The sequence below is a fragment of the Bacillus rossius genome, chromosome 7 (genome assembly GCF_032445375.1).
Source record: "Bacillus rossius redtenbacheri isolate Brsri chromosome 7, Brsri_v3, whole genome shotgun sequence".
NCBI classification, from domain to species: Eukaryota; Metazoa; Arthropoda; class Insecta; order Phasmatodea; family Bacillidae; genus Bacillus; species Bacillus rossius.
In genome coordinates, this window is record NC_086335.1 from 52,764,854 (window position 1) to 52,787,812 (window position 22,959).

The 22,959-nt window shown below is 41.7% G+C and overlaps 1 protein-coding gene across 1 annotated transcript; it reads right to left on the reverse strand.

Annotated features, from left to right (window-relative positions):
* Positions 1 to 3,607: 3,607 nt before the first annotated feature.
* Positions 3,608 to 14,450, reverse strand: LOC134534017 (zinc carboxypeptidase-like). Its single transcript, XM_063371906.1, has 9 exons — positions 14,246 to 14,450; positions 13,208 to 13,344; positions 11,792 to 11,870; positions 9,155 to 9,299; positions 7,930 to 8,090; positions 7,166 to 7,253; positions 6,219 to 6,418; positions 4,820 to 4,904; positions 3,608 to 4,063 (listed from the first exon to the last, which is right to left on the reverse strand). Exons 1-9 carry the CDS (start codon positions 14,393 to 14,395, stop codon positions 3,876 to 3,878), a joined length of 1,233 nt encoding a protein of 410 aa, XP_063227976.1. The 5' UTR covers positions 14,396 to 14,450; the 3' UTR covers positions 3,608 to 3,875.
* Between the last annotated feature and the right edge of the window lie 8,509 nt (positions 14,451 to 22,959).

Below are 22,959 nucleotides of genomic sequence, written 5' to 3' on the forward strand. Positions count from 1 at the left end.
CGAGAGAAACTCTGCCAGTGATAATAAAGCCCTAGAATTTTTTTTTCTCGCGGCAGCTACTATCACTACACTGTCATTACGTCAAGTCAAGTTTCGATGGTCGACGACATACTCGTGAAAGTTGTCCGCACCATTTCACTGACTTGATCCGCGTAAATAGTTATCTTTTCTTCTTAGTTCTGTATTGAGTGACTGCACTATTTGGTGCGCAGAGGGAACTCGACTGAAGTAGTTTCAGGTAAGTGGGCGACGCGATGTCAGAAGCCCTAAGAATACTTTTATCAGCTTTTATCAGCCAGTTGGGCTCTTGTGCAAGGAACGTGACATCGAACTGGATGGATCCAGTTGAACCATGCTCTCGGACTTGGGGGAGGCTCGAGAAAGAGACCGACAGTGCAGCCTCGATTTATCACCGTTATCGTCTCCACAAGCACCTGACAACCGCCACTTACTACCGCCAATAAAATACAGCACGTAGACAATTCTAGATAAGAGCTGACAGCATGAATTAGATAAATAACATGTTATGCCGTACGAGCTTTCAAAGAAAATCAGATACGCCAGCTTTACGACGTAGTGAGTGCTTTTCCGAGGTGCATAAGTATAATACTGGGTTTAAGAACTTCGTAAGGAACGTAAGATCGCAAGGCTGCAACATGCAGCGAACTAAGTAAGTCTATAAAACAAGCAAAGTCGTAAGACGATATCAACTCCTCAACTTGAAACAGTAAAACTGCAGGGGAAAAAAACCTTTTCTCCTTCGGGCTTCTTTATCATTAGAATTTTTCTTTTGTCCCGCGAAAACTCTACGAATCCTTAATAACTTGATTTAAAAGCATCATGTGCTTTCACTGTGCGATAGTTGAGTACATTAGTGATAACGTGATGTGTGAGGTAAAAGCAAAACTGTAGCCTTCTATACACATTGCGTCTCCAGCTGTCAAAGTTTTCTGTTCTTCTACTTTAAATATGAAACGTAAGCCGAAACGCAAGAATTTGAAAGTTGGCAGATGCTTGCTTTGCGTTTTTACGTCTTGTGTGATTCATAGAGCCATGTATTTTTCGCAAAAATATTTCCAGACCAACTGTGTGAGGCATTGTTTCGTGGTTGGCTGGGTTAATTTCAGGTACATTTTTACTGTCATCATACCAATCACAATGGCTTCTCTTGCAGACGGCCACCGGTTAAGAGGGAGGAATTATTAGCTTGGGCAACCTTACTGCAGTCAAATGAGCGTCCTGATTATTTCACGAACAATACATGCCCCTAGTGATTTATACATGGATATATGAAAATTTCGCTATTTAACTGTTTGTATTCTTGCGTGTCTTGCGTATTCTATAAACTCGGCCTAGTACCGGTTAATTGGCTCATCTGCCCACCGCCGTGCCAGGCCTATAGCTGCTGGCGAATCAGTGGGTTTACCCGCTTGCGGGGCCTGCCTTGCCGCCTTCTGCCGCTGTGAATATTGCTATAACTGAGGCTGTCCCGCTGGCCTAGCCGCGGCTCCGGCGCGAGGGGAGGGGAATGTTTGCAGCAGCCCCATTCTTTTTTACAGGTGGCTGCCTGGGCAGCTGGGCTGGGCTGACGAGTGAAGTCGCCCGCCCCTGGGGGCGCAGGCGCCCCTGGTAACAACAACCCAGGTGTGCCCAACAATAATAATGCGGGCCGCAAGGCCCAAGCGCCTAACCTCTGCATGGTTGATTCTTTCTGCCCCACCCAACTCTTCTTACCTGGACCTTTTCCCTATTGTCCAATAGTTTTCTTGCATTAATGCATGATTAATTGATCCCCGCATGGCCCGGCCCAGGACTCTCCCTGTGTCTATGCACGTTTTACCTGGGTCACATTAGTTAGTTTTGAGGCTATGCAACCAAAGAGGTACCAGCCCATGGTGCCAATCGCAGCCATGAATGGCCAGTAAACCCCAATAAGCACATGATACACGTGCCCTTGTCCTGCATGGTTAAAACCCCTCATGGTAGAGTGTATAGGCTTCGGCCTGAGACACACTTAGGTCCTCCCCTAACCTGGACACTCTCCTCTTAGGCTAGAAAAAAAATAACCTTAGTACGTAACTCTACCCTGATGATGACTGCAATGTCAACCGAAACGTCGCTGATATATTCGCTTTGGACGCGGCTACAACCCAGAAGCCAAGCTATTGCAGAAAATTGCCACGAAATCCTACGATCTTTACTGAAAAATAAATTTAAGTTCAATTTTACATACTCAACTATTTTTTCCAAGGTTTAAAATTTATTTTTGCCTTTGTAAAACATCATTAAATTTTTAAATTATGCGCCAATTTTGGTAAGCGTGAACAAATATATTTTTCCCAAACACGTATTCCATACAATCATATAAAAATGACCATAGCAATATGTTGTACAAATTTACAATTATTTTCTTCAATGATTACGAACTATTTATTGGCAAATAATTTCCAAAGGAATCTATTGTGAAAGTACAAAATAAATTATGTGTGGAGAATATTAATAAGATTCGACTCTAGGCTTCAAAGACATAATTATAGGCTTAATCATATTTGCTGATTGCCGTCAACCAATCTATACAGGAAATTCCATGTCTAGCTGATAAAGTAACAAGAGTCTAAAAGTCATTTTTGTTCTTTCAGCACCGGTAACTCAAACATCTGTCATGTCATCACAATCGATAGTCAAAATTGTTGGCATTAAACAGATAAGATATCGCCATAAAGAATATTTTTGAGCTTCAAATCAGAAAATTCAAACCACACTGAAAGCACGCAAAAACGTGTGAGTAAGGTACACACATATATATCATATACCAGCCTTCAATTTATCCTCAGTAACTACCGAGAACATGTGTCTTAAACAGATTCACCCTGCATGTTGGGCTGTTACATTATCAAGCTATTGTTTTACATGTTATACTGTATAAGCATCTCAAATTACTTTCTTTTAAGATCTGCACTAAGTATAGCCTACTCTACACGTTATTTGCTATTTGTAAATTATCAGACAAGTAATCACACTAAACATTTTTACTGAATGATTGTATCATGATAACTATGTAAATAATTGATGGAAATCAATTTACTGTTTGTATACTGCTTGGTAATATCTACAATAACTGTTCCTCAATCCACTTTACGAACAGTTCAACATAAAATTCTACAGTTCGAATATTTCACGTCGTTAAGCATTTTTTGTTCGCACAATAAAGAGAAAACACCAAGTCTGTCTTTGTCTCCTGCATATAACACATAATACAAATTTATGGAATCTGAAAGTGCCACTGCGCCTGAAACTGCACTTTAACAGTTACTTTTTATTTTCTTTCGCTAAAAAATTTAAGATATTAGATATATAACATGGCTCAGATCAATTAAATGTCACTTCTAGTAGGCGTGTTACCACATTGACTTTTTTTTTTTAATCGCTGGTACGGTCACTTTCATTCTCTTTAATTTCTCACACTTGACATGCAAGCATTCTTGTGTGCCTTTAAAGAGATATTCCTTGGCACAAGGGTGTAGTGAGGCAAACTTTCGGTTGCTATCTTTCCCCCTTCAGTGTCATAAATGAGGTTTTTGGGATATCAAAAAAAAAAAAAAAAAGGTAAGGCTTTACAGAATATAATTTTATTGCTGTTATTAGTAGCAGTATGATTCATACACTCCTGGTTAAGACAACGGCGCGATGCAGTTTGGCCGTCTAGAAGGTCCAGAAGGTTCAGAAGACCTAGAAGTTGTAGAAAGTCTAAAAGGTCTAGAAGGTATGGAATGTCTAGAACGTGCAGAAGGTGCAGAGGCTCTAGAAGGTGCAGAAGCTCTAGGATGTCTAGAAGGTCTCCAGAAGGTGCAGAGGCTCTAGAAGGTGCAGAGGCTCTAGAAGGTCTTCCTGGCCTCGGTGACGAGCGTGATGAAGGAGTCCAGGGTCTCCTCGCCAGAGGGCACTATCTGCGCGGCCGGCAGCAGGAAGCCGAAGGTGCCTAGGTCCCTCAGCTCGTAGCAGTAGGCGATGGGTATCTGGGCCGTGCCTCGGGCCCAGTCCTCGCTGCCGCCGCTCGACACGTCTGCAAGCACGACCCACAATGCTACCCTGCAACCAGCGGTCCATATCATTGGCCCAAGTGTAGTTATTTGGCAGTGACGGTGTTTAGCGACGAAATACATTTGAAATATATCACCAGCCTTGGACAAGCGTCATTTCCGCGATGTCGAGATATCCTTTTAACTACATTGTCTCGGCCTTATTGTAACTGCGTATAGATGTGCGTTATCCATCTTATTATATATATTTTTTTACTGTAACTACTTTACCCATCACGGGTATCTCGAGCACCGTGGCAACGCCACAGTGATGACAGCCGTGACGTCAGAATGATTCTGCATTAAAATGCCATTGCCTTCTGCAGGTTTGAAAAATCGCTTTCCTCGGCCGGGAATCGAACCCGGGCCCCTTGGTCCACCAGTCAGACACGCTAGCCACTAGACCAAGCTGGTGGACTACTATTCAATAGGTTGCAGAAAAAATACTTGTTATTTAAAATTAATAATTGTGACTGAAAAAGAAGTGTTCAATACAGTAATACTACAGAAAATGTACCTTTAAAAAATGTTTTCAGTAGAGTGAAAAACTTTTTCAACTAAAAAAATAAAACGTGTTTCCTGGCACGGCTCTTAAAATTATTGTTAGTGATGTATGTACTGAGTGATATGGAAGTGTAAATATTTTGAACGATGTCTAAACACAGTTCAACTACTTCGATCAAAAGTGAAGGTCTTTTCATGCACTTCGCCAACACAAATGCTTTCTTGTTTGTACTTACACATAAGGTCAACGGTGTTACCAACATCGAAGACAGTGCCGTATCTCTTGGCTAATGACGCAACAGCCTTCTCACCAATTGTCATCTGAAAATATTGCATGACATATCGAGTACTGGTACTTACTGGAATCTTCATAAATTTTGAATAAAATGTACTAACGACTTAATTTTTTAACTCACTTTTTCACCTAAGGTAAATACAATGAAGTTAAGTTCTGGAATGCCAGTAACAAATTAATGTTCACCTTAAAATGAAATGAAGTTATTCTGTACTCGAGAAGACGAAGTGGTCACAAGCAGAAAATATTAAATCAGTAAAAGTTTACCACCAAAATAGACTTGTGCGGGGCGTTAAACTTGTAGATCATATAAATAGGGTCATGGAAGAAGTCACCATGTGAGGATATTTTCTCCCTTGTATGCTATTATAAAGACTCCCGTATCCCTCTTGCAACAATGTTTTTGCACAATATTTCAAACATTATTTTAAAAGCCCAACGACGAACACGAATGTGCATTGTATGCTGGAAGCCACTTCTGTACTGAATCATCCCATTTTAAAATTCCGTGTGTGTACAGCTACTGTACCATGTAGGGTTCACTTTCCCTAGTTGCTAACCCGTATACCTACTCTACCAATATAAACGTCCCCTAAATAGAGGCCCGCAAATTTCGCGAATTCGTTTGGTGCCAGTATAAAATTCAGTCCTGTACCCACATATACTTTTCGATTTGCTGATTTTTTTTATTGTAGTCCATCCCCATCTTTGGAGTGGGTTATTATGATACGGCCACTTCACTGCTGGCTGGTGGTTGACTGGTCCATAGTCGTAGAGGGGAGTGGCGGAACTATTGTGAGCCTATCACCAAAGAAACGTTAAGGTAGATGTGTTTGCAGTCCAACCAGTGACCAAAACAATCCGCAGAAATTTCCGGATCTCTACCCATAAACTCGACTGTCGCCAAATTATAAAGCTAATTTTGCAGCTCCCTCATGATTGTTTATTCTCGTTTATCCTTCGTCTTTGATCAAACTTGATTCTTTGGTTCCATGGGCGTAGATCGGCAGGAGGGGACAGGGGGACCCGAAACCCCCTTGGAGCTAAGAAGTTCCTCATTAAGAGGGCCCCCCACCTGCGCTTGCAAAAGCGCGACTGAGAATTGGGTTTGATGTCAAAACTATGTTTTATGGAACATTTTCTGTATATCTTTTTTTTTTTGTTTTCTAGTTATTTTATCCACAATAGACCTAAATATGGGCAGTGTACATCACACAAGCACCCTGACCAGAGATGACTTGTGTCGGTTAACACCACTCCCCTCCCCCAACCCTTCCGAGCCGCGACTTTCCGCGGGCCCTCCCGGAGAATCCTCGAGATCCGCTCTCCTGGTCGCTCACCAGCGAGTCGAAGTTGCTGGGCTTGATGTTGGCCACGCCGTACGGGACGAGCAGCACCTGGCTGTAGCTGTGCACGGACAGGTACACCTTGGCCCGGGGGATGGTCTTCACGTAGTCCGCCAGCAGCCTGGTCTCCGGCTCCGAGAAGGCCGAGGGCCCGGCGTACGTGTCGGAGCAAGGGCTGGAGCTGGCGCCGCCCTCTGCAAGCACATTCACACATTCACACATTCACACCTCGAGTCCGCCAACAACACCGGCTGCAAGTCATCCGGGGATCTGCTTAGCTACGGAATTCTTAACAACATTTACGGTTGCCGAGTTAGATTTTTCTTTTCCTTTTTTTAACGTGAACCCACAATGGTCATCTTGGAATGTCACTTCCTACTTAAGAATCAAAAATCCATTCCCATCATCTTTTCCACCTATTAAAGTGGAATTATCGAATTAAATGATTTTTTTTTACAAATAACATTCAAAATAAGAAGAACATTACCGCGTATATCTTATTTATGTAGGAGGGAAAAAAAGTAAATAGCCACTGCCAAATTTTGCAAGACGTCAAACAGTGAACTGGATATGTGTTTAAAACCTTTAAAAAGAAAAAAAAAAATAGTCTATCACACTAAACCTTGAAGATGATGATGAAAGGAATGTCTGTCAACACTTTGGTTTTTTTTATGTACCTAAACCCACATGAAGCACGAAAACAGAGGAATAACTTCTCCTATTTTCATTTTGTTTATTTTAAAATATTAGTCTGAATCAAAGGTCATAATAAAAATAGTGTCTGATGCATTCAATATGCATTCATAGATAATATCCTTTATCAGTTGCATTTTGTTTTCTCCATCATGTCAAAATAGGTTTGTCGAGCTAAACAGGATCAATCAACACACCCTTCATGACACAGGGTGAGTAGATAAAAGTAAACAGCACATTACACTCACCCATCCAGTGGAAGCCCCAGTTCCTGTTGGGGTCCACTCCATAGCACAGCAGGTTCGAGCGGCTTCTTGTCTTACGCCACATGCGGTTCTGTAACGAGAACTCTTTTAAATTAATTATTATTATCTCAGAAAAAATGTCAGTGCGTTAGAAAAAAATGATCTTGAATCTTAAATGAACATTAACAACAGCAAACTCAAAACATCGACTGAAAGAACAGAAACCTTAAACAAAGATTGCGACGAATATTTAAAAGAAAATAAGACCGATGAGAATTCAGTTTTGTTTTGATACACCAAATAATTTAGCGACCAAAGTATTCGGAAATCTTTTCCCGGCTAATTTCTCACTGAATGCAGTATTCATATAGAATTCATCCATTCTATTCGGGAACAGCAGAAGTGGTGTAAGTGTACTCGTAGCCGTCGGGGTTGGTGGTGGGGAAGAAGTACCAGTCGTAGTTCTGGGCGACATTCCTCACTGTGGTGTTGGTGCTCTGCTACTGGCTACGAGGGTACTCACTGTGGTGTGAGTGTACTCGTAGCCGTCGGGGTTGGTGGTGGGGAAGAAGTACCAGTCGTAGTTCTGGGCGACATTCCTCACTGTGGTGTTGGTGCTCTGCTACTGGCTACGAGGGTACTTACTGTGGTGTGAGTGTACTCGTAGCCGTCGGGGTTGGTGGTGGGGAAGAAGTACCAGTCGTAGTTCTTAGCGACACTCCTCACTGTGGTGTTGGTGCTCTGCTACTGGCTACGAGGGTACTCACTGTGGTGTGAGTGTACTCGTAGCCGTCGGGGTTGGTGGTGGGGAAGAAGTACCAGTCGTAGTTTTGGGCGACACTCCTCACTGTGGTGTTGGTGCTGGTCAGCAGTTGGTTGAGGATGTAGGTGACGGTGGCAGGCGAGATCCACTCTCTGGCGTGGATTCCTGCTCACACAAAGACCACCAATCAGAGTCGAGCTTTGTTGCGACTCCTCGTTGTGCATGAAAGTCATTCGTTTCGCCAGTTAGGCGCATAAGTGTACATGCAATTTACCTAAGGAGGTATTATTTTTCTAAAGATAATTATTCTTGTATAGTTTTTTTGCACTTCATTTAAATTCATTTAATAACATAACTAATGGATATTTCAAGTGTATTTTCATACCCAGTGTGTTTTTATAAGTTCAAATAACGTTTTGAGCCTTATTTACAAATAAATGCTAGTGTGAAGGGAGAGCACATATATTAACCATTAGTATATATTGCCATTTCTTAGTTCTGAGATTTATGGATAAAACATTCATATACTTATTTTCAACTACATTTTTGAACGCGAATCACACGTAGTTTCAGCACCCGCACCCGCAGCTATAATTCTCTGCCGGAGCAGCTACCTCGGCCATCGAATCATTCGATTTGCAGACCGAAATTTTAAAACCTATGTAATGAAACGGCTCCATCAAAAAAGAAAAAAATTCTTGGAAAAAATATACTAAACTCCGGCTTTGGACCTGAATTTCGGCAAGTGAATTCATTAAAATACTGCCCATCTTGTTGAAGTTTCCCTTTTATGTTTGTGAACTATGGTTCGCGCCATCCGCCACAGATGGCAGCACCGCGGTTACGTGTATTGCGTTCCATGCGACTTCAGTTCACGAAATGAAATGACTTCCACCCAGTGGCGTAGCCGGGATTTGTGTATGGGGGGTGTTAAGAAGCATGGCCCCCCTCCCCCCGTATTAAAGCGGGGTCCGGGGGTCCTCCCCCAGGAAAGTTTGGATTTTCAGGTGTAAAATAGTGCTATTTTAGCAGTTTTGGGTTCTTAAATTTAAATATTGTAATAGTAAAAATGTTATTAATTTTAATATGAAATTTGTTTGAGTGATGAATAAGAAATGAATTAAAGATTTGGTGCTAGGGGGGGAGGGGTTAACCCCTAACCCCCCCCCCCCCCTGGCTTCGCCCCTGCTCCCGCCGAGAGCTGAGACGTGACGCGTGGTGCTCCTCACCGGCCTCGACGATGACGGCGGGGTTGCCGGCCTTGTAGGAGACCTTGACGCCCAGCAGGTCGCGGCCCTCCGTGGACTTGCCCACGCTGAGGACAGTCACCTGCCCCGGGTGCGCGGCCGCCAGCGACCTCAGCCACGCCTGGATCTGCGGGCGCCACGGGTCACCGTCACTACATTGACGTAGCTCTGTTCATAAGGTTGCCCAGGGGGGGGGGGGGGGACAAATAATGATTTTGATGTCATGTAAACCCATTCCTCTCTTACTCCGGGGGTCCTCCACAGGAAAATTTTGATTTTAAAAGTGCAAAATAGCGCTTTTCAAGCAGTTTTTGTATCTAACCATTGGATACATTGATGTTAAAATTATTATTGTTTCCTTAAGATAAAATTAGATGAGTGAATAAATTACAAATAATGTTGGGCAGAATAATATTATAAAATAAAAATATCACGGTCTAAGTTGGGGGGGGGGGGGTTACAGTCCCCTCCACCCAAAAAGTTCAGGGGGACACGTCCCCCGTTCCCCCCCCCCCCCCCCCCCCCGGTTCCTACGCCCCTGCGCGTCACACTCGGCTCGTCGAGGGAGCGACCAACGTGGCGAACTCCCGCGGAGTGGGGCGTTCGAGGGCCGACAGCAGGGATGGGGAGTGGACCAACACGGTGGAGGGACCCTTTTGAAGATTTATCGTTGCCTTGTTCGCCACAATCGCGGACCTCCAGCGTGAACGTTTACTTCGTTCCGTTCTATCGTTCACGTAAGCCACGCATCCGAGCTGTAAGAGCGAAAGGGCGCTAAGGGCGACATTTGCTCGCGGATCGCACGCCTCTTATTATTTTATTGTTTCACAATGAATAAGAACGGGTTTAATATTGGACATGGTACGAAAGTTATGATTTTTTTTTTTTTAAATTTCTATCTCTATTTTTCAACCCCTTGCAGGAATGGTTTATCTTATCAAAAAAAGGTTTCAGACAAAAGTTTTAGATATAAAATACAAGATTTACAACAAATTCGAACGGATTCGATTTTCGTTGCCTACCGAGGGAGTTAGGCATTTTTTTTGGTCTTCCAACCCTTATTTTTCCACCCCTTACAGTTATGGTTGGTCGTATCAAAAGTTTTCAGACAAAAGTTTTAGATACTATTTTTACGGTTTACAAATTTTTTCAAACAAATTTAATAGTGGACACGTTACGGAAATTATGATTTTTTTTTTAATTCTACCCCTGTTTATTTTTAACCCCTTGCAGCAATAGTTCATCATATCAAAAGATTTTTAAGACAAAAGTTTTAGATACAAATTGTAAGATTTATGAACAATTTTAACGGATTCAATTGTATTCCTATAAAAAAATTAAATTTTTTTTTGTCCTCCAACCCTTGTTTTTTTTACCAATCCTTGCAGTTGTGGTTGCTCGTATGAAAATTATATTCAAACAAATATTTTTGGTATTACTCCTACGAGTTACAATACGGTCAAACGGAAGCGATATTCGTCATATTTATAGAAGTTATAACGATTTTTCTGGTTTTCAAAAAAAAACTTCCCCATTTCTCCCCCTATAGTTTGATTTTGCCCATTAACGAACTCGACCGAGATTTTCCATAACTATATTTTGTGTATCATTTTGTAAGTGATTTGTACAAAATTACGGCAGTTGTCTGGTTCATAAATTGTGATATATATATATATATATATATATATATATATATATATATATATATATATAAACTTTTGAGTTGAAGATGGTTTTGGGGTCTATGGACCATAAAACGAAAAACTATATAAAAATATTCCGGAAGTCGCTCCACGGTAATGGTTACAATAGGTAATATTTCTTTTAACTCTACCTAAAAGTGAATGTTAAAATTAAAATAAAAAAACGTGAGCGAGTCTTTCAGTAGGTACTCACCAGAGATAAGTAACATCTAATCTTGGTAAATAAAAAAAATTAACGTTTCCTCGTGTTGCACAAACACTTATAATAAATACTAAACTAGGACACGAAATTAAACGTAGAAACATTTAAAATAATGACGAGAGTGATAAATGTATATGCTAATTGTGTTTTCAACTACAATTCTGGATGCGAATCACACTTAGTTTTCGCACCCGTCACTAGAACTCATCGTGGGAGCAGGTACGGCGACTATAAAATTATTTAATAAATTAACAGAACGAAATTTTAAACTGTAGACTGAAACGTCTCCGATAAAAGCGAAAAATACTTAAAAAAAAAAAAAAAAAAACTAAACCCCAGCTTTGGACCTGATTTTCGACAAGAAATTTTTATTAAAGCACTGTCCATCTTGTTAAAAAAATTCGTTAAACAGTTAATACTTTAAAGTTTCCCTTTGGCTTTATGAGATTTTATTCGCGCTATCGCCACAGTTGGCAGCACCGTGGTTACACATTTCCATTTCCACGCGACTTCCGTTCCATTCACAAAAGTACTCCAGCCAAATGCCGTATTCCGAGAACTAAGACGTTGCACATATAAAATAATAATAATAATAAAAAAATGCATTTATAAAATACATACATTTAAACAATCGCGAGTAAAGATATCCGCAATTTTTACAATACCTAAACACTGTTTGTTAAGGAATACAGAACAACTTGCCGCTTAACTTACGTTGTCAAGGCGATAGTAATTGTCCCAGCCAAAACCCGTCGCACGAGCTCCGGCTTGTGGTTTCTCGGCGTCAATGAGCCTGGAAAAAAAAAAGTATTTATTATGTCTTCCATTCGTGTCTAAAATTCTGCGGTCTAACTGGCAATGGAATTCCACCCCCCCCCCCCCCCCTAATTATAGAAGAGAGCTACCGAAGCTGCTTTATAACTAAATCTGGAATCACAATGATCCGTCTCGCCAGTCCGTGAAGGGAGGTTCCAGGAAGACTTCTCGGGAGGGGCTATCCCACAAAGAAAGGATGCAGGTGCGAAACATTGCATTGTTGCATTGAGGCTCCCATCACACCGGGCAACTACAAGCGCGCCAATAGAAACGCGCCACGCCGCGGTGACACACAACTACTCGCATACTGATTGGCACGCCCACACCAACGGGGATCGTGTACTCACTGGCGCGTTTACAATCACGCCACTTCCTTCAATACAGCTCTTTCCTCGAGTGATGGCGGGATTAAGCTTCCGCGCCGAAAGGTTTATTTTAGAAGTGCAGGCGGGAATCGCAATCTGCGACATGCTTGCCAAGCAAGCAAGTTTCGATGTTAAATTTAGACTATTCACAACAAATCATATATAAAATTGAAGTTAAACTAACCTAGTTTTTCTTACACAACATGTGCACCTTTAGTCTTAAACAGCACACATTTAACCTAAAGTCAAATTCTTCCGACACTTTAAACTGTAAACAGTAAACTGAATAAGGGTTTCCCCCCTTTTGGTTTGTTAACCCAGCGCTCTTAGCATACGCCTTACCGCCCTGGGGCCCCCACGGGCGTGGATGCGGATACGCCGCATACGCAACCAGGAAGAGCGTTAGAGCTTTTGGCTATGCAAAGGGACTGAGGCTACCCATCTCAGTTTATGCACCACCTCCGGCCCCCTACTCCACTTTGGTTAACAAGTTTGGACTAATGGAAGCAATAGCCTCTCCCATTCTATGTCTCAACTCTGGCAAATCATTAGGTAGTGGCGGAACGAAGACACAATCTTTTATAAAGCCCCAAAGGAAAAAAAATCGCATGGCGTTGTCAGGAGAAAGTGCAAAAAAAGAGTTCTGTAATCGCGACCATCGGTGCATGTTTTTGTCTCATGGGGGATCACAATTGAATTTTAAACGAATTGCAGAACACAAAACGCATTACGCTCAGGAGTCGCCATTTTGCGTAGATGCCACTGCAAGCGAGAAAACAACCAAGCAGTACTCGCGCGTGCACTTGTCTAAAACGGTTTTGAGTTACTCTTTAATTGTGACCTTTAACCACCAAATTACAACGCCTACAGAGTTGATAGTATTAAAATTTACAACTGGGACATTCTTTTATGGACACGCTGCACATGGCGTGATGGCCAGCTCTCTCACTTCTGCACGTCGGCGATGAACAGGCTGCTGTCCATCCGCAGCTCGTCCATCAGCTCGCTGAACTCGGGCGTCTTGTGCGGCGGCACCATCACGTCCACGGAGAAGTTGGATCCCCGCACGTCCGTCCAGAACATCAGCTGCAACACGGGCGTCAGGACGGACTTCGTCTTCCGTCACCATCCCCGCCCCGTGCGCCCATGAAACTTGTCTCAAAGTTTACGGTTCTCAAAAAGTGTAACGGGCCCCGCCAGTTTTCTGCATATTCTCCTGCCACTGTCGGTTCTGTCAACAGAGTTTGTGGACACCCTTCGTGTAATTGTCATTGTTCGTAAAAAAAAATATGTTTAGCTTTGCAAGTGACATTTGGGAAATGGGCAACCACTGCAGTAGTCAAGGGCGTCGCCAGGGGGGGGGGGGTAGGGGGGCAGTTGCCCCCCCCCTTAGAGCCCTAGAGATTAAAAAAAATGTAGCCAAATGCAAAAAAAATACACAATTTTCCTACAACTTGCCCCCCCCCCCCCCTTCCTAGGCCATCGGCTGGCCACGTCCTTGGTAGGTACTACTTTTGAGAAGTGTCAAATTTAAAAAACACGTTTCATGTCACACACTGGCATATGGGCTTACAGAAGTAGTAATATGCGACGTGGCTTCTCCGCAGTTGAAACTGCAGGTGTTGTAACGGCTCACTCTGTATCACCCAAAATAACATACTGCCTTCTCTGATATTTTGCAATTTTATTTTAAACCACTGCGCCCACCATATTGATAATTTTGAATACTGTAGGTGTATCTTAGTGTTTCTATGCGAGTTAAAATCTTAATTTGTGTAAAAGATATAGGCTATTTATATCTGATAAATATTTTTGACATGCTATATTGAAACAAATTCGTAATGAAATACTAAATTAAATTCATTTTTTCCGCAGAGTATTATCGTAAGAAAAAGAGCAAGTGATCTCAAGAGAAAGACGTTGTTGAGAAAATAGACAACAGACAATATATCCGCACGAATGTAACGAGGGGTGTGTAAGTGCTCACCCCATCTGGGTTCTCCTCGAGGGCTCTGAGCGCCTCCACCTGCGACTGGGTGGCCGGTGTGAGCCGGAACACCCTGTAGTTGTCGTAGCGAGCCTTCTCGGCGAGGACTCCCGCCAAGAGACACAGCGCCGCCGCAGTCTTCAGCAGCATCGTGACGATAGCACCGGACACCGGCGGGAGCTCCTTTTTATCGACCTTCAGCGCGAAATCCCAGAACGTGACCAGAGCGTGACTTTTGAAGTGCCCCCCTTCCTTCACCAATTGTCGGTTACCATCTTATCGCAACTCCTTACGAGAAAATAATCACATCTGCTCAAGCATGAATGAGTTCAAAGGTAATCACTGTTGAATTACGCAGCATTTATTTTACCGGCAGGTGCAATATTTGTATGTAGTTCTGAAGTTTCCAAATCAACTACGCCTTTCAAGCTCAAGCACGCTGCTAAGGCCCGTGATTCAATGACACGGAAACGGATCATGTTAACGGAGACGGATTTCACGGAACATGAGTATCTACGATGGCACGCGTGCGGACACGAACCCGTACGGATTAGCTCGGAAATGCTCAGCCCTTTAGTTTACCTAATTCCGAATCCAGTATTTGGCAGCAGTGGTAGCCATGTTGGTTAGCAACTTAAATACGTGAAAAATTGTTTCAAGTGCAATCATATCTAGGGTTTATTTTTTAAGTGGAAACATCTTACCTCTCCGTATACGGAAATTTTTAGGAGTTATTTAGTGAATGAAACGGAAGTACAATTAAAGGAAATTATAACCACTTTCATAAGGGCGGCAGAAGCTGTCCCATAAGTTACAGTTTGCAAATCACAGATCTTGACTGGATAATAGGATTTGCTGAAGTCTTGTGTCATTAGGATGACTGTTGATCCGTCTCTAAATTTGTGCAATATCTGCTGTAAAGGCTACTGCGTGTGTTCTGAATCACACAATTATTGAGTACAAGTTCTGCAATATGGTTACACCAACCATTGAGGGATACACCTGTTTTTGTTTTCACAGATGCAACGAAAACGACTCGTGTTTTTGTTGTTTAACTTGATGCCTTTACCACTGCATGATGGGGTAGATAACACTGGCCAACAAAAAAATATTTTTGTCATGTTTCCTTCACTTCATGAGTCAAATCTTACTAATTTTGGGTTGAAAAAAACGAAAATGACAATGAAAAAATTTATTAGCTCTAGTTTCTGTGATACACAATAGGTCAAAATATATAATGTTAACAAATTGTGGCAAATCTGTAAATTTTAAACCATAAGTTTATCAACATTATAAATTAATTTGAATTTATTAAATAGTAGTTAAATTTGTTTAAGAGTTGAAAATTAATGGCAAAATACTTGGCAGGTTGGATATTATTACCATCATGTGGATTTCATTTTTCTTTTGGCCTGTCTCTTGTAGGTGAGTTCTGGAGCATCCCTACACACGCACGACGCACCAACAGTAATCTGCAAGCATTGATTCATTCCAACGGCCCTGATATCTTTGTTACATTACAGAAATATCCTGATGGAATCTCTCACCGTGTTCATCACTGACCGCACCACAACTAGGAGGGAAAAGGCCAAATGAGAGTGGAGAAAATGAATTTTGAGAGACATGTTGCATCCAAGTTCATGATATTTTTGTAGAAGTATCCTCACCAACTGAACATAGTTATCTTCTCTTTTGTTCCCCAAAAAACCTTTAATAACTCCCTTGAACGCATTCCAAGCTTCCTTTTCTTTCCCCTCCAAAACTCTGTCAAACGCAGGATCCTTCACAAGCTCCCGAATTTGTGGCCCAACAAAAACACCTTCCTTAACTTTTGCATCACTTAAGAAAGCAAATTTTCCCCTCAAATATCTAAAGGCTTCTTCTTCTTTGTTCATGCATTTGACAAAGTTTTTCATCAAACCGAGTTTTATATGTAGTGGTGGAAGAAATATATATTTCGGGTCGACGAGAGGCAGGGCAACAACATTATTTTCACTAGGGCCAAGATTTCTTGCAGGCCAGTCTGTTTGAATGTAATGTGATTTCCTATCCCTACTGTCCCACATAAATAAAAAGCAGCAGTATTTAGTATACCCCAGTTGCATTCCTAAAAGTATAGCGATGACTTTTAGATCACCACAGATTTTCCACTTGTGTTCAGCATATTTGATTGAGTGGAGGAGGGCTTTCATGTTTTCATAAGTCTCTTTCATGTGAACTGCATGTCCAACAGGAATAGAAGGAAGACGGTTACCGTTGTGAAGTAATACAGCTTTCAAACTAAGCTTCGACGAATCTATTAATAGCCTCCATTCAGTAGGATCATGGTTCAAATTCAAAAATTTCATCAAGCCATTAACGTTGCAGCATACTACAAGGTTGTTTTTCTTTTCAAAAAAAGGAAGGAGATCCTTCGAACGCTGTCTATACTGTGATACCCTGACATCATGCTGGAGAAGATTCCATTGCTGTAGTCTTGAGCCTAGAAGTTCTGCCTTATCCTTTGACAAATCAAGGTCTCGAATGAGATCACTTAATTCCTCTTGACTCAGTATGTACGGTTTATCATCTGTTTCCTTAAAATCAGGGTCGTGAGATGTGCTAGGCTGGCTGAGTTCTTCTGCACTATCTACATTTTCCACTTCAAGTTCATAACTGTGGGGTGGGGTAGGTATTGGTAAACCATCTGAATGTGGAATTGGTCGAATAGCCGATGGAATATTTGGGTATTGAACTGTCCTTTTTTTCCTTTGTTGACAATCCCGACTTTATTTGTGGAGTCAAGCAGAAATAGCAATCATTTATATGGTTTGTAGGCTCCCACCAAACCATGGGCACAGAAAAAGGCATAGATCGTTTATTTTTTATTTTTCAGCCATTCTCTTAAAGTAACTGAACAAGAGTTACAACATATAAATGGAGCCCACGACTTATCTTGGTCACCTACCGTAACTCCAGAATAATGCTGATAAGCAGTCTTAACAGCAAGAGTAAGATTGCGTTTCTGTGACGAAAATGTTACTTCACCACAAATATAACAAAAGTTATTTACTGAATTCACACAACTACGTGGCATTTTGGTTTAGTACACTTAAATATCACTCCAAAACATTAAATTTGAATAAGAAAACAACAGAAACCACATCAAGCACTATCTGAAGAACAGAAATCACTTATATAACCTCAAAATAGCTGTACAATGTTTGGTTTTGTCAGTTAACAGGTGTACCAACATCCAAAAAAAAAATCTCAACAAAGTGAAAGTTGAGCATGTAAAAAGTGACATGTTACTGTATCTTGAAAACAAGAGCTAGTTGGTCATTTTCGAGGTTATTTTTGAACTCAGGGGGTGAAAATACATAATAATTGGGTATTTTTAAGCCCAAAACATATTCATTGTTGGCCAGTGTAATATACCATATGCTCATCTCCAATCTTATTCATTACTTCTGACATAGGCCTATTACCTAACTTCTCATACTCCTCCACAAATTTACTGTATTCAGTTACAAAGTTCTGGTTGCTTATGCGGGCGATGTTCCAATTGTTGCAACCTTATAAGTGCTTGTTCATGCGAGTCACCTAATTTAAATTCATCTTGACAATGTGGTAACCTGACTTGTGTACCTGCCAGTGGAGTCCCTTGTGGTGTGGTTTTTGAAGTGATCCTCACACTGGATTTATTCCTTTGAGCCTAGTGTTTTAGTCATTTATTCTATTTCCCAAAATTTTTGAAGCCTCCTGTCAAGTACAACGCCGCATCTGGAAAGAAATGACTTAAAGGGTGAAGATGGATCTTCTGTGTTATGTGATTTAACATGTCCAGATAGAATATAAAGTAGCTCTGTGTTATAAGTACTGGATAATAACCTTCTCTGGTTCTTTTATCCCCCTTAAATAGATGGCAAGAAAAGCTCCAATCAGATCAATTCTTCCTGGCAGATCAAACTTATCATTGGCTAGCACATCACCATGAGAAATTTTATAGCCTTGGGTGTCTATGGATACTGCTGGAACATTGTCTGTTATTTATTTATTTATTTATTTTAGTATTGCACATTTGAGATTTGTCCAGAAGTTGCTAGTGTTATAATGCAGCTCAATGTTTACACTATGAATTGCTTGAGCCAGGAAATTCCTTGTATGGGTATTCTGATATATGTCCATAAGATTCAGTAACTTGGCTAAGGAGTCTTTTATGAAGTTGCTTTGAAATGCTGAGTCGAGTAGGGCACAGCAAAGGGTGTAGCTTTCCTTAACTGTCGCATACTTTAACTATGGCTGTTGACAGTTGGCTGGTTTTCAAGCTAAAATAACTGGATGTCGAGCCCTTAGTGCTATTTGGACTGTCAATTCCAGACTCTTGTGGCGAAGCAGTGTTGTTCCACGGATTCGACGTTGCATTGTTAAGATTCTGACGCGATTATTAATTTTCTCGGTGTAGCAATGTGTGGTGTCTTTTTGTACATTTTCCACAATGGCTAGACCAACATTTTTCTTCATTGTGTGATGATCTAAGACAATTGAAGCACAAGCTGTGCTGCCTTGCATGTTCGTATCGTTGTCCTACACTGGCTTCAGCAAATTAAAAAAAATGCATGCCAAAGTAATTTATTGAAAAGCATGACATGCGTAATCCATAATGGCCTTCATTAGTGTTTTATCAGTTAAACTTGGTTTTATCATCGTCTTAGACTTGGGACCCCCCTGCTTTCAGACAATACTGCATTGCAATATCATGTACACGATGACGTAAACTAAAACTGTCAAGTGAATTTGTCTTAAGGTTATCGAAAATTTCTGTTCTATCACGTGATCAAATTTATTTTACTTTTTAGAAGTACCTGCACCAAATGTTGTATTTGTGTTGCAATTGCTCAGCTGAGGGCAACGAACCAGTTGTTTTACAGCTCAGCGATTATATATATACATATATATAGGTACACACACACACACACACACACACACATACATATCTTATATATAAAATTCTCGTGTTAGTTACAATACTCCTCCGAAACGGCTTGACCGATTTTTTATGAAATTTTGTATCAATTTTCAGTAGGTCTGAGAATCGGCCACTATCTATTTTTCATACCCCTAAGTGATAAGGGTTGTCCACCCCTAACATTTTTTTAAAAAATTTTTGGACAAAATTTTTATTTTTTATAATATGGCATTAAATAATACATACAACCTTAAATTTTCACCCTTCTATCAACAACCCCTAATTTTTAATAGAATTTTATATTTTTCAACCCCGGTCGATAGCTGATCAACTAACACTTGATCAACCTTCCCCGCCAGGAGTCTACCCGTGTCACTTCTCACCCCGTAAACAGCACGGAGTAGGGATGAGACCGAAGCCGGTCTCCTGTTTCTATCACACAATAAGCCTTCTCTCACTCCCTCCACAGTTTTTGGCCATTATTATTGTTTATGCATCAAGCGTAGTACTAAGGTTTACAATTATAATTTTACTATCTCAGTGTAACTCTCATATTAACTATATTCTCAAGTAAATTTATTATTAATTTGCGCGCGCGCGCGTATATGCGTGTGTGTGTGAGCGCGCGCACGACTCTTGCCACACGAGCGTTACACGTTGTGTCTGGTTTATAAAATACGCAAGACAAAATGTTCAGCAACCACGCTATAGAGTACCTGTTCATAAACTAATCAAGACACAATAACTCAACACAAATATTATTCAACTTCCAAATTTCTTGCGTTTTCGACGTTCGTATTTGAAAGAAGTATTCCGAGAACTTTTAACTGCACAGACGTTATGTGCATAGACGAGCTCAATATTCTTTTTTTTTTTATTATATACATCATCTTTACACTTTTTAAACTTTAACTTATTGAAATAAATCACACTATTAAATGAAATTATTGATAAGCTTCTTTTGTTTTCATGATAAATATGAACTATCAAAATTAATTCGTATTCTGTGATTTTATTATTTTAAGTTTAACAATTTTAACATATAGTGTTGGTGACGTATTGCAAGCTTTATAAACGATGCGCTGATGCTCAATGCAGCCACCGGGATGACCCCAGCAGAAATGGCCCAAGGCCACAATTCGCTCATGCCAGGAGCGGACAGCCCACGAGGTGTCTGACGAAGGGGAAGACCCAGACAAGCACCGTCAGCAGCGAGAGATGGAATTGCAACAGTGCGCGAACACCAGAAGGCCTACAACCAACTGATAATCCCGCAGACGACCCGAACACCGCCGCAACTGCAGCCAGCAGATCAAGTGTACGCCCTCAAGACACATACGTCCCATGCACGAAATAACTATAGTGTCCTATTAACAAAAAGACACTCCTCTTATCCCTTCCCGGCTATTGTATTTTTTTTAAAAAAAGTCCTCTGCCAGAATAGAAAAAAACAGGCAGCAAACTACTCTTCATCAGTTTCTTTTATAAAAACTAGCAGGCACGTTACAATTAGGGAGTAATTTGTGCAAAAGAAATTTGTGCACCAGCTGAAGGAACGTAAAAAGCCGGGCTTTGAAGTGCGGCTTTCAAAGCACCAACGGAAGATGTAGTTTTGTCATGGAATGTTTCATTTGAAAGCTGAGAAATCTCACGTAAAAATAATAATAATAATGTTGGGTCACAGTTGCGTTATAGAAAACCTGTCGAAAAAGACACGAGGTGTGTGGGAGGAAGAGAGCGAGGGAGGGAACTTTCAAGGGCGGACCCAGGATTGACTTCTGTGTGTGCCACCGGTAGCCTGGACCTAGTACAATATCTGTTTACTACTTCAGAAGTCGTATTATCCAGTGCATATTTTACCTTCGCGAGGAGGGGAGGGCATGTGTTCCCCTCTGAATCCGCCACTGAGAACAGTCACCACCACTGCATGGCTACACGCACTCACACAAACAGGCTAGTTTATTTTTAGAATTCCCCTCCTGCCGACCTCCGTAGCGTAGTCGGATGCACACCGGCTTACGGTGCGAGGGGTTCTGGGTTCGAGTCCCGGGTAAGGCATGGGTGTCCCAATTTACATGATGGTAATTGATTGCCGATGATGATTGCACTACGATACGTTTACCAATTTGCTTACTGAGGTTTGCATGATATGATATGATATGATTACGATTTGCATTACGACGCATTACCCTATGGCTACTGGTGTAACCGCTGAAGGCCAACCTAACAATTAATAATTATTAGATATCCCCTCCAGCCGAATGCCAACCCAGCAAAGCAAATCGCGTCACTATCCGGTACCGGCTGGGCGACTGGCGCAGCGGCCGGGCAGACGTGCAAAATGGCGTCATCCATTGTTTTCCACGCACTGCTCTGCTATTTCAAACCAAACCATTTATTCTTACTCGTATCATCTTTATTAAAAACCAACACAGGAGAGTTAAGTACACACATACTCAGACTCACTGCAATTAAATTTTATTTTTTACTCCAAATTATATATGTAAATTCGCATAAGACTCGCACATTTTTTAAAAACTAAAAATCAGCATAAAATGTGCTACCCATACACGGGTAAATATGGCATCACTGGGCTAGGCCCCGAAGGGAGAAGCTGGAGCACAGTACCAGCGATGGAGCAAATCCCAAGGCATGACTACGAGCCCACAGCTTTGAGAAGGTTACTCACAGCCGAAAAAATTTGTGGTGATTGTGTTGATTTTTTGATAAAAAAAATACTGTGACAGGGCTTTAATCCAACATTCTATGGTTTGGCATTTTCTGTACCATGGCACAATCGAGCGCTGACAGAAGCGCGTCAGGTTCGGAGCTGGCTGGCGGCCTTGCTAGGCCGTGCCGTGTCACGTGCCTTCCACTGACGTAAGGCATGCCATGCGTGCCTGGCCGGATCACCAGGGTCGTCGCTACTACCCCCGGCTCCCCCGCATCGTCCTGCCTCGGCGCTGTTATCTATCGCTGAGCGACCTGGGGAATTACGCGGGCCGCTGCGCGGAGAGACGCGAATTGACGCTGCTTTTTCTGAACTGTTCGGGCGTCCGGTAGGTTCGGGATGACGCAACTCGTCACAGCTGCTCTCGTCGGTTCTGGAAAGACGACCCACGAATACTTAAGGCAGCGACGCAGGCCTCTGCGGGAGTTCCGAGCAAGGTCCGAGAGTTCGGCGAGTTCCGTGAGTGAAGGGAAGTGGGGGGGGGGGGGGGGGGGGGACAGGTGGGACGTGTCCCCTTGAACTTTTTGGGTGGAGGGGACTGTCCCCTCCAACTTTCTAGACAATGATATTTTTATTTTATAATATTATTCTGCCCAACTTTATTTGTAAATTCTTCACTCTCAAATTTTATCTTAAGGAAACAATAATACTTTTAACATCGATGTATCCAATGGTTAGATACAAAAACTGCTTAAAAAGCGCTATTTTGCACTTTTAAAATCAAAATTTTCCGGTGGAGGTCCCCGGACCCCCCGTCTTAGTAAGAGGGGAATGTGTTTACATGACTTCAAAATCATTATTTGTCCCCCCCCCCCCCCCCAACTTTATGAACACAACTACGCCAATGGCTCCATCCCCCTCAGGAGTGGTGTGATGTGGATTCTACTGGATCACGAGAGTGCGGCGAGACTGTGTGTGGACAGGTAATACCGTACTTACCCGCGTATGGGCAGCACATATTATGCTGAATTTTAGTTTTAATAAATGTGCGATTCTTATCCGAATTTATAACTTGGAGTAAAAATGAAATTTAAT

Coding starts and splice junctions, on each gene's coding strand:
- LOC134534017 (XM_063371906.1), bottom strand. CDS start 14,395: ATGCTGCTGAAGACTGCGGCGGCGCTGTGTCTCTTGGCGGGAGTCCTC. Junction 7,254..7,929: donor ACGAGTACACTCACACCACA/GTGAGTACCCTC, acceptor TTCTCGTTACAG/AACCGCATGTGGCGTAAGAC. Junction 4,905..6,218: donor CCAGCAACTTCGACTCGCTG/GTGAGCGACCAG, acceptor CAATATTTTCAG/ATGACAATTGGTGAGAAGGC.